This window comes from Gymnodraco acuticeps, unplaced genomic scaffold (assembly GCF_902827175.1).
Source record: "Gymnodraco acuticeps unplaced genomic scaffold, fGymAcu1.1, whole genome shotgun sequence".
Classification (NCBI taxonomy): domain Eukaryota; kingdom Metazoa; phylum Chordata; class Actinopteri; order Perciformes; family Bathydraconidae; genus Gymnodraco; species Gymnodraco acuticeps.
This window is the reverse complement of record NW_022991259.1, coordinates 556,789-575,038: the sequence shown is the minus strand read 5'-3', so window position 1 is coordinate 575,038 and position 18,250 is coordinate 556,789. Positions and strand designations below refer to the sequence as shown.

Here is an 18,250-nt window from a genome sequence, read left to right as displayed (position 1 = left end):
GAGTTGCTGTACCTTCTGCTTTGCTGTATCCTCCGGTCTCCTCTCTTCCATGTTATCCGTGGTTTGGGCGATGCTTTGGGTTTACATTCTAGCAATATATCTTTTCCAAGTGTAGCAATGACCCGCACAGGATTATGGACAAAGACAGGAGCCAATGCTGTGAAAGACAGACACAAAAAATGTGTTGTTTACATTTAAAGAGAGAGACAGAAAATAATAAAGTCATATCAGCCCACACACTTCTATACTATTTACGAGATGTATTATTTCCAAGTGTGGCTCTTGTCATAAAAAGCATGGTTAATTCAATGTTTTAATAAGTTAAGATACAGTATGATGATAGGAATTATGTTCAGTAATTTCTTTGTAAGATATGTAATATCATATATGTATTTGTTTTAAATCTATCTTTAGATAGCGTTGTTGACAACCAGTAAATGCGCTAAACAAATTATGTATTTTTATATTATTTGTTATTTAAAAAAAATTAAATACTAAGACAAGCTGCTTTGTAAAAATGTGAGAAGCTGTTTTCGGCTCAACGGAAAACCAACAATGGCAAGTAACACCTGAACACAACCTGAATAACTTCAGTTTCTGTGAGTTTGTCTTAAATATAGTTTTAATTAATTGCGAGGCTGCTAAAATGTAATATATGTTTCAACATACTTGTCGAACCTCTTCAACTGTGGCATTTCAAAGTAATTATTTCAAAAATGCTAGAGGGTTTTAACTGACACATCATGACTCATGCAGCTGCTTGATCAAAATGCTAATTTGTTTTAAAGTAATAACCCGATTTTCAATGTGAATAATTACAAAGCATGCTTTTATACAAACAATGGCTAAACATGCTTTCAATGTACTGTATAATGTGGTATACTTGGTCTTATCTCTGTGCTAATTCAGTACCCATTACAAATCTATTGTGCCGCCTAATTACTCAAAAGCTGTCATAATGTTAATGATGACATGCTGTGATGATTTGTACTGCTTTATGTTTTTAACCCATATTTAACCAGGCCACTTGAGTGAATAATAAATACATATTTATTTATTTTAACATTCACAGCTACTGTAGCTCGAGAGAATACATTAGGCACTAATGTTCTAAATAAGGCTTCAGGCACTTAAGTCGATGTGGTAGTGGTATACAGCTGTATTACACATCAAGGCCATTCACAGGCTGCGAGGCTTTGTCAACTGTGATTATTCTAATCCCGAATGATGCTTTAAAGGTGACATTATTTGCAATGACAATTCAATCCCATGTGTAGCTACAGGCTGACCCTGCTCCCTGAAACATTTGTGTCTTTGAGGCTGAGTAGTTGCCTGAGTGGCAGAGGTCCCTCTAGACACGGAGAGCAGCAGAAAACAGAGCAGTTGCTGTGAGTATTTGTTTTAATCAAAATAAGAGCAGGCCTGCAGCTGGTGGCAGCAGTGCCCTTATTGCTTCACCCGCCACCCTCCCAGAAGAGCTGGATCTGGGACACGATCACAGGCATGGAGGCAGCCGCTGCCCCCGCCTGGCCTCCAGTGATCGCTCATCTGCAGGCTGGTATTAGCCATGTAATCTGTCCTGATAGTGTTTGCTTGAGGACATCTCTGCAGAGCACAGGTCACTTGGAAGACATGCCTGGGGGGCATAGTTATGAAAACATTCATCACCAGCTACCAAATACCATCATTGTGACAGTGACTCAAAGGAAGGCAAAAGCACTTCCTCGTCAGGTCAAATAAAACTTAATAAAAATATAAACTTTTCACTCGTGTAGATCACACCGAGAAGACTTAAAAGTGGCTGTTTTAAAATGAATCCAATCTAATGTTTTAAGAGACAAACAATGTATAGATTTTTCCCACAAAAAAAAACATCCATTTGCAATAAGATTTTCAAAATGCCAAAGATTCCCCTTCAAAAAAGGCCATGCCACACAGACAGTAAATCAAACTGTCCCTCTGGGAAATATGAAAGGGGAATGGGTGTCACCAGACGTATCCCGGTATAGAAGATGACAGGGAGAAAATAGTGCATCAGCACAGAACATTGGACAGTCGGTTATGTTTTCAGCCTGGAGCCATACATGTGCGTTTAAAGAGCACAGTTCCCTTGGCTTTTAGTGCCCCGAACATTTTCAAGTACATGTGACTCCTGTTCTGCTGTTTAAATTTTTTTTATATATATATATATATATATATATATTAGGGATGGGCAAAATTATTATCGCATTAATTAATTAACGGCTACAATTAATTAACGGCTACAATTATTTTATTGCGCATTACGTTTTTTTTTTATTATTATTTTGAAAGTCTGCTGCTCACAGGGTGAAAATGTTGATCAGTATTGGCTTAGGGTGGGCGTCATCACACGTCTCAACCAATGAGAGCATTTTGGGTGGGCCTAAGATTGCTGGCCAGAAAAATGGAGAAAGGAACCAAACTCTTACATGGACAATTTAGATATCTTCCAGAGATGATAGACCAAAGTTATTTGTAACCAATGCAAAGTAGAATTGTCCTATCACTGGACTCTGAGGGTAACTTGTTTTATAACCAACAACATAACACGTTAATGCCCTGGCAATGGAACATAGCTTTGGTTTTATATTTGATGTGATACATTAATTCATGTTTTAGTTTACATTTACAAGACATTGTTTAACTGCTACTGTGTAAAGGGAATACTGCTGTCAAAAGCACCTATTTGTGTTTGCAAACCAAATGATATTGCACTTTTGTTCATATATAGCAGTACTTAAAATAAAAGTGCGGCATACACTACTTTTGAATTAATTATAGAATGTTGCGCATAACAATGTGATTAATCGCAGAAAATCATGTGATTAATTGTGATTCAAAAGGTTAATCTTTGCCCAGCACCTATATATTATTTTCTTTGTATTTCTTTGTTGAACGAATAAAATACATGAATCTCCAGATTTTAGCTTTAAGCTTTCCCATCTGCAGTCCCTCGGCAATTTCACACATAACAATCAACAAACCCTAAAAACATTACTTAGTGTCCATCACACTAACAGTTATAAAACAGATGAAAGTAGAGATCAAATAGCAAACACTGGCTAATAACTACCTATTAAAAGTCATGCCTAAAATAGAGGTTTGTTTGTTTTGTAATTGTGATGGAGGCTGTGCTTTGATGACAAACGATAAAGCGGAGATAAGACTCTAATGGACTCATTAAACTCCATCAAAGAATCCATTGATGTCTCTCCTCGAGTGTTTGCTCCCATTAGTATAAATCTATATCTACAAGTCATTGCTTTTCGTTCACCTCAGATATAACCAAGAACTGTTCCAGACTTTCCTCAACTTGATACGTGCAGGCAGCTCATTGAATATAACCATGAGAGACCTTCTTTTATTCATGCCGTCCCCTGTCTGGGTTAAATCAGGGACCATTGATTGGCAATCAGCACATCTCCCAGTTCAGCGTTCCACACTTGCATTTCAATCTCCCTTACCTATCATCCGGAACCTTATTCAGATGCCAATACTCAGTCTGCAGTTGTTACCATTGGAGAGTATCAAGAATGTCATGTCCTTGGCATCATAAAAATAACACAAAATATGATTTAAATGTCCTTTTTGGACGAATATAAAGAATAAACAGAATGTGAAATCACCTAAAATCTTGAGTTCAGCATTAGAGTTGATGGACCCGTATTTATTTCCCGCAACACACTGGTACATTCCCGAGTCCGTCTGCTGCACTCTGTGAATAGTCAGTTCGCCATTCACTATTTCCATACGACCCTGTAACAATAAAAAAGAATCAGAGAACATAATATCTAAATATAGACTTAAAGTGATAATGCTGCATATAGTGGGCATGTACATGCATCAGGTACAATCAACAAAAGGAGAGGGTAGTGTGTATTAGGGAACGTACCTGGGATGTCAAGGGCAAACCATTCCGCAGCCAGTGATAGGTGGGCCGGGGCCTCCCCATGGCCTTGCACTCCCATTGGAGCTTCTCTCCACTATCCATCTGGGTATCATTAATCATTCTGACCCACTGAGGGAGGGCTTACAGATAGAAAAAAAGAAGAAGATTTAGAATAAGTAATATATCCTTGAAACACACCCAAGGCACCTGGACTTGGAGGAGAAAAACGGCCACAAATACACTGCCAAGAGGTTGTGTTTGAGACAGTCGACACAATATGAAAGGCCCCACCAACTCTCCTACAAAAGGAGTAAAACATGCAGACTTTATAGGTATTTATTGTAATTAGTATAAAGTTGCTTTGTTGAATGCTAGATTCTGATTGGTCAATTTTGACATTTGGCAGTCTGCTCTTTTTTTTTTACGTTAGACCGCTACTAAGGAAAGCAGAACGTTGATAAGATTACTTTGATCGAGGGATTATGAGCAGACATTTTTTGAATAATCATTGTTTATATCTTTGAAGAGCATGAAACATTAAATTCATGACAGCTGAACTATTGGCATTAAAGAAAAGAAAAATAGAACAAGGATAAGAAAACTGCGCGAGAGAAGGAAGGAGGTTGGGTGATAGAGAAATCAGTAGAAGAAGACAGACAGGAAGTAAACACTCGAGGGAACACAGTATGGGCTCTGGCAGAGTGTAAAGACTGGTCAATGAAAAATGTTTAAGATACAACAATGCTATTGCAGCAGTTCCAAACACTTTGTTGTTACTTTGCAGTAGAACATAATAGGGGTGTAACGGTTCACAAACATTTCGGTTCGGTACGTACCTCGGTTTTTAGGTCACGGTTCGGTTCGGTACGTTTTCGGTACAGCAGAAACAATTATCACAAAACATAAAATACATATATTTTTTTTGTATCATTATTAAACTGTGAATAATGTATTCACTCAAATAAATACAAAATATAATAAAATAAACATTAAGGTGCAGCATTTCGATGAACTGAAATAATCTGTGTTGGGGAAATATTTTCCAAGGCCCATAACTTTGACCCAGTTTATCAGTTCAAACTGTCCTGACTGAGCACACGCACCTCGTAACCTTGGCTGCTGTGCTCTCAGTGTTTTGTCTCCCTGTTCCTGCCTGTTGGCGTCAGCTGATAGAGGTGTTATGATTCTATGTTCCTGCCTGTTGGCGTCAGCTGATAGAGGTGTTATGATTCTATGTTCCTGCCTGTTGGCGTCAGCTGATAGAGGTGTTATGATTTTATGTTCCTGCCTGTTGGCGTCAGCTGATAGAGGTGTTATGATTCTATCTTGTTATGCAGCATGTTGATGATGCTCTCTGAACTAGCTAAATACATGGGTCTGAGGTAGAGTTCTTCAGAATTGACGTGGCAACTCTACCGTGAAGTCAGAACCTCTGGCTGCTGTGACTTGTGATGTGAATTCTCTGGCCGAAGCTCCAAATAAACCATCAGTGTTTGACATCAAAGCTCCTGCTCTTCCCGTGTCTCTTTCCTGAGTCGGTGACTCCCACTGCATTGCTACACAGAAGTTTCCCTTACAAATTGGCGTTGTCGGCAGGATACCAACACATCTTCAGAACTGGTAAGTGTAATTTCAAATCTACATTTGGACATTGCCTTACCAGAATCTGTGATTGACGGTATCCTAAAATTACCTGTGAAACTGAGCGGCTGTGTTTCGTTTTTGGTTAATGAACATTTGGGGATAATAAACCCAGGGGATCAGTGTCTGGGGACTCAGTCCTGGCTGATTTCCTCTGTGTAGCTGCTCGGGACGAAAGTGCCATACAAGTATGCACAGCTCATGTTTAGAGAAACCTTAAAGAAAGGCATCAGTAAAGTGGAGCTTCTGTATGAAAGCAATGTAAAGATTTGTATTGGACAAATCGCCAAATTCTGGGGGTTTCAGCGGCCAACACAGCAGTTGAAAATAAGCAGCCAGAGATATTACTCCTATTGCCTCTGTAAACACGGCTCCAGCTGCCGCAGGTGTGTGTGTAAAACCTCCCCGTGTTTGTGGGGCTGGAGAAGTGCAGCCGAGAGGGAGAAAGTCACAGCTTTTTGTCTATAGCTTTAACTCATACCACCGCCGTCTCTATTAAAAACGAGATGGTCTAAAAGCACTCGTTGTTTGTGACCGTTTTCTACGTGCATGGTAAGACGGAGCAGCGCGAGGTGCGTGCATCACCCGATGCGCCACAGTTCCCTATACATTGCTAGAGGAGCTGGTGGCGGTCCGGGGTGCATACATAAAATTATAGGCTAATTGATCACGGGTGGGCAGTGGCAAGCAAGTGTAGAACAAAACTGTGTTTCATCGTTGTGATGAACTCGATAGCAAGTGTATAGGCTGGTCGAGTAGGACTACAGTCAACCGTGCTGTTGTTGGAGAGAAAGGGTAGCGGAAAAAAGTCTATGTTCTCCTGGTCGGGGGTTCATAGTGCCACTGATGGAGTAGTGGTTGTCGCAAGAGGATAAGCTAGTTATCGCTTTTGGACGGTCTTCAGGCACGATCTTAGCACTTGTATACAAGGGTGGACGCGCGAGTCAAGGCGCCCCACTAGACATAATTCCCTACCCCCTCTGAAACCTCCTAATTCGGACTAAATTGAGCTCAATGAGCTTTGCTGTCACGCTGGTGTTTATTACGAGTTCATGTTTTGTTTGTCTGATTGTTTGTATGGGGGGTCTATATTGGTTTGTCTACCCGCCGTCTTGTGTATGTTTTGTAACAACTAATAATGAATCAGTCCATAGACAGGGTAAAATGAACTAAACTTTAGTTATCTCACCAAAAGTAAATGACTTGAGAAAAATAAATAATATAAAGATGTAAAGCAAAATTATGGTAGTATAAATGTGCTGCAAAATGAAAATAAATAGCAAAAGAGTGTGTTTATGTCCTGCCTCTGAGTGTGCAGGGGAAAATGTAAACAAGAAGCCCACTGTGCAGGGTGTGCGCTGTAGGTGTAAGAAGAAAAGAAGATTATATTGCTAATTTATTCTTAATCTATGTATTGTATGGTAATAATGAATAAAAACGTAATGTATTGAACACATTCCGAAACAAAGCAGATAAGACAGAACTAGACTCAGACATAATACTAATTGTTGTTGAAACATTTTGCGCTGTTGCTGCAAAATGGAACCTTTGTTGATTGTCTATTCCAACTGGCCACTGGAATCAGGTAATTAATATAAGTTGAAGTTCAATTACAGTTTTAAAAATAGTTTAACATTCTTTATTAAACTGCTTCAAATTAGTTCAACCAATTGGTCTCCATAGACATTACTAAAATTAAAATAGTTGTTAAACTACTGACAAGTTTTCTGAAACCGAGCTTATGAACAATAGAGTAATGGTCGCTGGTTAAGCCAGGATCAATATATTTGTTGAAGTTTTTATTGTGTGCATAATAAATGTTTTAAACCTTGGGCAATCTCTTTAAAATAAGTAATTACAGTTAAAAAATAGATGTTGTTTTCCAAGGGCCTCTCTTTCACAGGCCCACACTTTGAATCATGACACTTCCAAGTCCTACAGAGATCAGTATCACTTTGTGTTGCAAGCCAAATCCAGGGGTTCTACTCGAGCCCAATTTTAAATACCATATACCAACATATTGGTTCTCATAACATTCTTACTACGGTCCCAAATGTTTTAAACCTTGGGCAGACAAGCTGTTCACACACCCACACACACACACACACACACACACACACACACACACACACACACACACACACACACACACACACACACACACCACACACACACACACACACACACACACACACACACACACACACACACACACACACACACACACACACCCCCACACACACACACACACACACACACACACACACACACACCCTTTGGATAAGTATTCACCTTATCCACATTGTAAATTGTTGCCTTCTTTAAAGTTATTAGTATTTCAAGATTAATTATTAAATTAAATGTGGTACATAACATAGAATAAATAAAATAACTTTGACTTGATCATTTTGTTCACAACATTAGACGTGTCCTCTAATCTCTACTAGAATAAGATACGTGTGCATGTTTGGGTGTTTTAACACTCCTGTAAAGTACCTAATCTTGTTATCCTTTTCATTATAGAGCTGGGAAAATGGTGTATTGCTTAGATTCTGATCCGTGCAAGTCCAATTTTGACTGACTTTAGTCCTAATGTTAATGTTAATTTGATTTCAACCCATAAGTAATTATTTAGATTAACTCAAAATTTCACATGATGATGGATTAGTGTTCCACATTTTTTTCCACTAATTTGTTGTGCAATTAGGCCAATGGTAAAGAGAGACATTGATGACCTTGTGTCCCTTTTGTTGGTACGTGGTTCCATTTTGTCTATGGCCTTGGACGGCTTCACTAAGAGTCACCCAGTTCTGACAGTCCGGCTAAGTGCAGTCACAGAGATGCTATGGCTGCTCTACATGAAATGACATTAATGGTCTGGTCCGAGAATGGACACCATTTCCTGCTCCCAGAGAGAATGACGCTCCTCAAACTGAACATTACAGCCGTTGATACTGTCTCACGTGGGCCACTCCCCCCACCGAGCCATGAACTGAAAGCTTGACATCTGCTTTGAACACTTGGAAGCCTCCCTGTCACACCAGCACCAACCCTTGGGTCAGTCAGATGGGACTAACGGCTTCACTTAGGGCATTTGGTTCAGATACAGGACTCTCGTTACCGCAGAGTGGGTTGTTTTTTAAGGCTATTCATACTGCTATGCAGAGGATGCCTGTTAATTGGCAAGCTGTTAAAAGCCCCTACTATTTTTAAAATAGGCCTAATGTCAGGGGCCTCTTAGTTCTACATGTATTCACATTATATGGACCATGTTTCCACCTGGTAAAACTAGAGGCTGCCCAAAACTCAGGCTACAATACGACTATTCTGTTCTGCTCTGACGATTCAATTGATAGATTCTACATCAAAACAATTAGTTTGTATTGTTTCCAATGATAACGTCACTTTAAGTGGAGGAATGCAAACCTATTTTCAAATGTAAGGTTTTTAATTTGTTTGACGTTTCTCAGTAGTGACACCCTCAGACACCCAATTCCATTCATGCTATGCCATCAGTAGTGACTCAGATGTTAAGGGGGATGAAGATTTTCCTCCCAAATCAGATATGCTTTGTTTTTCAACAAATGAATACATTTCCTGCATAATATATGTTTCTCACAATTGTTTTTTTGTTAGCTGCACACAGGTGATACTGAGTCTTCTCGAGTAATAGATTATAAACTACACCATGCTTAAATAGACTACTAAGTTATTATTTCATATGAGACATATGTAAGAAAAGGGAGGGAAGAGTCAATTATATTGTGTAATTGATTTTATATTGGGTAATTTATTTGTCAAACCTGTTTTATGGAAGAGAAAAAATATATATTTCTGATAAACTAATATTTTATCAAACGGTAAATGGTGAATTAATATAACATTTAGAATCATTGAGAAGGGGTAATATCCACAGGGACTAGCTCGCCTTTAACTTAAAATAACATGTCTCTGCTTTGGACTGATGAGTTTATGATTCTTGCATGTTGAATGACTAACACAAACCTTACATTTATGCATGTGCATGTGTCAGGAAGGCTCCCAAATAATTCTGAGGGGCCTATCCTATTTTTGTAATTAAATGATAATGTTACATTACTTTGAGTTGTCTGCACTCAGGAAAACATCCCTATCAGGTGTTAACCCAATAACTAGGACAGCTCTGAAGGCCAAGGGTCAGAGAGAGAGGGTCACACTCTCCGGCTGCAGAGGGCATCCCCAGCCACGGGCAAGGAGGCACGAGGTCGTTTGAGATGAGAGGATTCTAATCTTCAACTCTCTGAGGAGATGGGATGCTTCTTCATCTTTCTGCTCTGTGGGCTCAAGCAGACAACCCTGCAGGACGAGCGAGGGCTTCAGAGGCTTCATACAAGGTTCCATGTTTCTTGGAGGAGCAGATGTCTTCCTAACCTCTCCCATCACGGGGGGAGACCTGGATGCTACACAGAAGCTGGAAAGCGAGCCCTAAGCGCATGCCTGCACCATCTCACTGTATGTCACCAATGTAATGTTTGTAGATCCCTTTATTACATTTATCCTCGCCATCCATAGTCTCTAAATAACTTATTTCACGTATATATGATATTTAGGGTCTCATCATACAACGGCAATGAAAAAAGCACCAGGGGAGGCAGCCATAACCTCTGCCGCACTGAAGGGGGCGCAAGTGAGCCCACAGGTTCTTGTTGCTACTGTTATTCTACGCAGGGACGGTAGACGGGAACAACAAACTAGACTTTTGAAACTACAGGAAGATAAGGAGGACTTTTACAAAAAAGTAATAGAGATTGTTGTCCAGAAGGATAGCATGGACTTCATCTTCAAGTCAAGGTAAGACCCCAATTGTAATGAAAATGGAATCTTACTAAGAAAGAACAATCCAATATTTAGATTTTGGGTATCCTTTTGTTGAACGGTCTGTTTAAAATGAATTGAAGCATCAGACCAAAAAAGCTTTTGAAAATAACCGAATATTTCGATTAAGGTCAAAATATAATATTTGTAAATCTGATTCTGAAAGAGTCAGTGCCTCACCAGCCATGAACCTCACCGCACGTCACTGCGTTCGGGTGATGCCTTTTCAAATGAGTGTGCAAGCTTGATGTATTGCCAGCCGCGTAACCAATGTTAGTTGAACAATGCCGACAAACAGCTTTGGTTTCGGTCCACCTGTCTTTGTCCGTCATCCTTGTACGTAACTGCGAAACCAAAATGTTCCCAAACCGGAGACTTCAATGATGCTGGAGGATTTTCGAGCTCAACTTTATCTGCGTTCGCCATTTCGACAGTTCCTCAAATTACTGACTAAATATGAACGCATCCCTGTGACCAGCTCTCTAGTATGCCTCTCGTCCAATTAAATGACTTGGTCGCTCTATGACGCGTTGTGATGTGAGCAAATTACTCTGAATGCTGGAGAAGCCCCTCACTGCAGTGCGCAGTACCTCAAGATGGGTGGGAGCTCAACATAGGCAGAGCCTCAACGCCCCTCCTTCTCAACCTTTGAGGCACGTGACGAGATTCACAGATGACGCGTTGCATCCTGTTTCCCGGGTAACAGTTCTCTTCCCTCCCTTCAATCTAACCCTTCCCTTCCCCCCATCCTAACCCTAACCACTCCCTACCTTTTTACCTAATCCTAATCTTCCTTCCTCCCTCCCAAACCTAAACCCCAAAACCTCTCCTACTTGTTTGCTACCGTCGACAGACTAACTAACCCCCCAGTGTCAGTAGCCTCTGAATTTCTATCCACCAGGGCGTGCAATCATCTTGCCTCCTTTTTCACTGACAAAATTCAGAAAATCAGACAAGCAGTCAGTGCTTCTGCATCAGGGACAGCAAATGTGTTGTCCCTATCTCCACTTAACATCAATTCAGACATCATGACACAATTCCATCAGATTAATGATAAAAACCTAGAGGACATTATTCAACTTCTGAAATCCTCCTCTTGCTGCCTTGATATTATTCCAACAGGATTTTTCAAAGATGTTTTGCCTTGCATGGCCTCAGATCTACTTCATATAGTAAACAAATCTTTTCACTCAGGTATTTTTCCACAAGCCCTGAAAACTGCAGTCATTAAACCGCTCTTAAAAAAGAATAATCTAGATGCTTCAGTAATGAACAATTACAGGCCCATATCAAACCTGCCATTTCTAGGTAAAATCATTGAAAAAGTTGTTTTTCAACTATGAGTAATTTCTTGCATTTAAATAACTGTTTCGATGTGTTCCAGTCAGGCTTTCGTCCAAACCACAGCACTGAGACTGCTCTTGTAAAGGTCTTTAATCACATCCACTTAAACACAGACAGTGGCAGAACTTCAGTGTTAGTATTATTAGATCTCAGTGCTGCGTTTGACACTTTTGACCACAGCATATTACTAGACCGACTGGAAAACTGGGTGGGACTTTCGGAAACAGTTCTGAATTGGTTTGAATCCTACTTAAAGGACAGAAACAACTTTGTTTCTATAGGTAAATACACATCTGAGTTGACAAATATGACATGTGGGGTTCCTCAAGGCTCCTTCTTGGGGCCTCTTCTCTTTAACATCTACATGCTACCACTGGCTCAGATAATGAAGAACAACAAAATAAGTTACCATAGCTATGCAGATGACACACAAATGTACGTAACAATTTCACCAGGAGACTATGCTCCAATTCAAACACTGAGTAAGTGCATTGAACAAATCAATGACTGGATGTGTCAGAACTTTCTCCAATTAAACAAAGACAAAACTGAGGTAATGGTTTTTGGAGCCAAGTCAGAACGTATAAAAGTTAGCACTGAGCTTCAGTGTGCAATGTTCAAAACAACAGATAAAGCCAGAAATCTAGGTGTAGTCATGGACTCTGACCTGAGTTTCAACAGTCACATTAAAACTGTTACTAAATCAGCCTACTATCACCTAAAGAATATATCTAGGATTAAAAGACTAATGTCACAGCAGGATTTGGAAAAACTTGTCCATGCTTTTATCTTCAGTAGACTCGACTACTGCAATGGTGTCTTCACAGGTCTCACTAAAAAATCTATTAGAAAGCTGCAGCTAATTCAGAACGCTGCTGCTCGAGTCCTCACTAACACTAAGAAAGTGGATCACATCACTCCAGTTCTGAAGTCTTTACACTGGCTTCCTGTGTGTCAAAGAATATATTTCAAAAATACTGCTGCTGGTTTATAAAGCACTGAATGGTTTAGGCCCAAAATACATTTCTGACCTCCTGCTAAATTATGAACCATCCAGATCTCTCAGGTCTTCAGGGACTGGTCAGCTTTCTGTCCCCAGAGTCAGAACTAAACATGGAGAAGCAGCGTTCAGTTATTATGCTCCAAATATCTGGAACAAACTCCCAGAAACCTGCAGGTCCGCTACAACTCTGACTACTTTTAAATCCAGGCTGAAGACTTTTCTTTTTGTCGCTGCTTTTAATTGAACTATTCATATCTTAGACTGCACTGTAACTTTTATCCATGTACTTTTTTTCTTTTAATGTTTAATTTACTGCACTGTAACTTTTATCCATGTATGTTTTCTTTTAATGTTTATTTGATTAGCTTTTCTTTTTAATGACTGATTTTAAATGCCATTTTCTTAATCTCTTTCATTTTTTGTAAAGCACTTTGAATTGCCTTGTGTTGAAAAGTGCTATATAAATAAACTTGCCTTGCCTTGCCTTGCCTTGTAAGAAATTAAAATCAATGTTGATATGACGTAATTTAAATTAAATACAGGGTTTTAATTTAAAGCATTTTTATTCTGAAAAAAACGGAAGTTCACACTAACTATTAATTTAACACTTTTATTCTGAAAATTCGTCATTTCCGGTTAGCATTAGCATGTGGCTAACGTTTTGAAAACCGTGAATTGAAGGTGAAATCAAATGACATGTGATGTTGCACACTAAACACACTGGGATTAACACTCATTTATTGACGCTGAAATAACGTTTATCAGGGAATGTTTAAATAACCACAGACTGGGTAAGTACACAACACGGGAGTCGGGACGTCACGTGCCTCAAAGGTTGAGAAGGAGGGGCCGTCCCGTCACGTGCCTCAAAGGTTGAGAAGGAGGGGCGTTGAGGCTCCGCCCATGTTGAGCTCCCGCCCATCTTGAGGTACTGCGCACTGCAGTGAGGGGTACTACGAATGCTGCGACGCAGCAACTGAGATTACTTCCAAAAAGTTGCTCACGTTCTCAATTTTTTACGTTTAACATTATATTCGTACTATAGGGACTTATCTGACCGGCCCACATCGTCCGACCGGCCCACTTCATCGGGATTTGTCTCGAACGTCCCGATGGCCAGTCCGTCCCTGCTACTGAGCCTCTTTTGTGTTGTTTTATTGTGTCTTCTTTAAAGGTCCCATGTCATGGCCATTTCTACTGATCATAATTCCATTGTTGAGGTCTACTAAAATAAATGTATATTGTGCAATTTTCCAAACTCAATTTGGTTTCTCATACAGCATCTCTGTAAAGTACGTGTATGTCCTAAACGGCTTGTTGGAGCTCCGGCCCCCCCCTCCCTGTGAGCCCAGTGTACTCTGATTGGTCGGGACGTTGCGAGGCTCTCGGCTCAATGATCTGGCTTACTGGTGTGGTTTCCGGGTCGGCGATACAGCGAGAACAAGCAAAACTCATCCTGGGCACACACAAACACTCACAGCCGAAGTAAAAACAATAAGTGTGGCTTGACATTGAGTAAGAACAACGTTTATAAACGCTGTGAGAATGGATCGCGGAGAGCATTTCTCCGCGATCCCAACTCGTCTATTACCAACCAGGGAGCTCTATGCAAGTCAATGGGACTCCCTGTTAGTTTAAAATGTACGCTAAAGGTCCTGGTGTGTGAGGAGCTCCGCGGATTGGTCCATTTTGGTTCCAGGAAAAAACAAATGGAAAAAGAGAAATCTCCAACGAGGCGTTCTGGGGCAGATAGGTATTTTCTGTGTTAGAGTTTTACTCGCTACAGGGTGTACTTTGAGGGTTTGTGACTCTGCAGACCGTTTACATGCAGAAAAACCTTCATACTGTAACACACAAGGGGACGGGTAATAACCAGAAAAGCATGACATGGGACCTTTAAGACTTTTTGGGGTGATAGTGTGTCTCTTAGTATTTTTTTTCATCTCTTTTCAAGTGTCTTTTGTATCTTTCTGGTAATTACAGTATGTGAGCCTTGAGGAAATCATGTGTCCCTTTGTAGTAAATGTGTGTCTCAATGTAGTGCTCGTGCTATTTTGTGTTCATTTTTTCGCCTCTCTTTGGCAAGGCAAGTTCATGTATATAGAACCTTTTAACAAAAGACAATTCAAAGTGCTTTACAAAAAATGAAAACCATTAAGAGCATTAAGATATAGTGTAGGCGTTATAAAATGGCATTCAGAAACATTTCAAAACAATCATTAAAAGCGTTACACAAAATAACACAAGCTAATAGATATATAAAAAAAAAAAAATAATTACAGTGCAATTTTAGAAATGAATTGTTTGGATTAAATTGAAAGCAACAGCAAAAAGAAAAGTCTTTAGCCTTATTGTAATAATTATAAATAATATTATGTACCTTTGAGGTTATTGTGTGTCTGTTTGTGGTCATTTTGTGTGTCTTTGTAGTTGTTTTATGTCCGCAGTTGTTTTGTGTTTCTATGTAGTTGCTTTGAGTGTCTGTGGTGGCTTTGTGTGTCTTTGTAGTTTTTTTATGTCTCCATAGTTGTTTTGAGTGTATTTTTAAATATGTATGTTTTTATTATGAGTCTCTTTTTTGTTGGTAGGTGAATCCACATCCACATGAATCCAGTAATAAGGCATCTTCTTTTCATGTCCTCTGTTCTGGATTTAGACCTTGAAGAACTGAGTGACAATGTACTTTAATTGACATTTTCCAAGCGAAGGCCAATGGCTCTGCGTCTGTCAGGCCTGGTAAATAATCTATCCATGAAAGTATACATTTATTGCAGTTGTAATCCTTTAGTAGCAAAGTCCCAAAATAAGCCATAGTTTGTTTAAGCCTCGGTTTTATCTGATGCCTTTTCATATTGCATATTTGTTTTAGTTGTTCTTTATAAAAAAAATCCTTAGGCAAAATAACTTTGATTTCTTCTGTACTTTTGCACTGCATCTAACAGATTTACCTTATATACAAGACATGAATCCAGTAATAAGGCATCTCCTTTTCATGTCCTCTGTTCTGGATTTAAACCTTGAAGAACTGAGTGAAAATGCCCAACCTTTTCTAATGAGGTGCTGGCTCACAGCCAGACATCAAATAAAGGTGCCGAAAGGTGTTAAGTGGTGTGGAGAACTAAAGGGCTGGTGTACGGCAGTAAAAACAACAAGCACCACATACCACACAAATGCTTTTTGAGAGGAGCAACACATGCAATATATTTGATCAAATTTTCTTATTTTCTTCGTGATATTAATAGAACATTCCCATACAAGGCATACATCATGAGGTTGTTTTTCACGTCCTGTATCAAAAACAGATACAAGCTACATACTGTGATGTTCAGATTATTTAAAATATGGGATGTTTTGCTACCGCACATTTAAAATGTATTAAAATAGTTTAAAGAAATACCTGGCAGCAGAGAACAAAAGCCCCTCTCCAAATTGGATATGTTTTGCTCCCAAATATTTGAGTATAATGATCATTAATGAGGAATTGTTTGTTCATTTGTATTTTCGTATCTGTATACACTCTCTCTATGATACTGCTTTTATTGTTGAGCTGTATCTAATGTCTGACTATGTATGGTACTTATTGTCACTGTAGTTATTAGAGACTTTAGAAGTTGTCTTGTTGTTAATTTATTTATATATTGCCCATCGATTAAGATACGATTTTAGTTTTGACATATTATATTTTTTCCACTTTTCCCCTTGTCTCTGTTTTTTTATGTTGCCATTATGCTGAGATAGACATTTCCTTTTTCATGGGATTGAACAGCTTTTTATTGGTAATGTCTTAAGGGAAGTGGGGCAGGCTGTTATGGGAAATAAATTGAGGCGTTCTCACTTATGCTCCAAAAATACATGTTGCTGAGTTTTTGTATATATAGGATATTTTTCAAAGCCCATACACATTGGACACTACAGTACTGCCTTATGGGCATTTATTAAAGAAAGAAAATATCCAGGGCGACGTTTGTTAGACACGTGAGCTTGTTCTTTTTTCTTCTCCCTCTGAATGGCTGCTCCATGCCATAGACAAACTCAGCAACTGTGTTACCCGGGGAACCCTTAACCTTCTTTTCTTTTCCTTTTTTTCCCTCCACTTCACATTCTACAAAGACTCTGTCGCAATTCAAGATCTGAGCAGCGTGCTGTATAGGCTGCTTGTACTTTCTTTTCATCTTCTTTTTCCATCTACTGGGGCCTATGCTGCATATGGTTGCACATTCTTCCATTCCAGTACATTTACACAAATATAACATTTATAAGAACCTTTTACCCGGGGAAGGATCATTTTTGCGGTCTTGTGTAGGGAAAGAAATGTTAATCCCTAACCCAAGCCTTTTTCCTCTCTTATCTTAATCTCCTTTACCATATACTTTTTGCTCCGTGTTTTCACGTTCAAGTAAGGCACTTACAAATGCATACAGGGACATCAATTGTTGTATTTTGTGAAGTGAATCTGTAATAGCAGTAATACGGGGACATCAATTGTTGTATTTTGTGAAGTGAATCTGTAATAGCAGTAATACGAAAAAAATAGTTTTATAAATGTGTGTATACATTATTAAAATAACATATGCAACCAGAACTAAACAACCAATTTATAAAGACTGAATGTGAACGATGTTTCCAGATATTAATACAAACATCTTTCTGTATCCAATGATATATATTGCATTGTGGTGTGTTTACAGTGTGTGTAGAAAGGAGGAAACCCCACCACTGAGCTGCTTCTCCTGCAGGAACATGCCAAGCACGTTCTTTGCTATTCTTTGCATACGGTGCCTTTGGTAGAATGTGTTTGTGTGGTTTGATTAAATGGTTATGGTCAAGGTCTTGATCACAATGCGAGTTGAAGCTTCCAGAGGACCTGTGTAAATTACATTCAGTGTGAGGCTGCTACAAATTAGCTCCCTATTCTCCTTGTGATGAATGGAGGGAGCCAAGAAGTGCAGGGCCTTGGCTGTGTGTCCCACAGAGGCTCAGGCAGTCCATTATCTTGGGACTTTTGCACACGGCACAGGAAGAGAGGAATGGTGGACATGCACCCTCATGTATAAGTCTACCATGGTGTGCAAAGGAAGTAACTCAGCACACTTTATAAATTGTAAGGTGGTTAGAACACGAAAAACTGTTCTTTAAGGGAATTCTCTCCTGAATTTAAAATCTTATAATTGTACAAAACTCAATGTTTTTAATTGATAAGCTTATACTTTGTAATATTAATAATTTAAATGTCTACTTTAACATGAGTAAGATACAATATAAGTGGATTGGTCAAGATTGTTTTGTCCGAATGATTGATAATCCAAATCTTTAATGATTGTATTGTGAATGTATCATTTAATTTAAAGAAATTAGTCTAATCTGTTAACTCGAAAAATAATTTGTAGCTACAAAATAATTACAAACACGCATTTTGGAAATCAATGTCCAACAGCAAGGATGTAAGTACTAGAGAACAATTGTATATATTTTGATCTTATAAATGAAGAAAATACAGA

At 39.1% G+C, this 18,250-nt stretch overlaps 1 protein-coding gene across 5 annotated transcripts in view; it reads right to left on the bottom strand.

Moving 5' to 3' along the window:
• Nucleotides 1-18,250, bottom strand: part of cntn5 (contactin 5) — a 175,636-nt gene that overhangs the window by 27,668 nt on the left and 129,718 nt on the right. For all 5 annotated transcript variants that reach the window (XM_034239790.1, XM_034239791.1, XM_034239793.1 and 2 more), the window contains 3 exons: nucleotides 3,914-4,050; nucleotides 3,648-3,777; nucleotides 13-157 (listed from right to left, as the gene is read on the bottom strand). In XM_034239790.1, coding sequence (XP_034095681.1) covers nucleotides 13-157; nucleotides 3,648-3,777; nucleotides 3,914-4,050 — 412 coding nt within the window. The remainder of the gene's footprint in view (nucleotides 1-12; nucleotides 158-3,647; nucleotides 3,778-3,913; nucleotides 4,051-18,250) is intronic.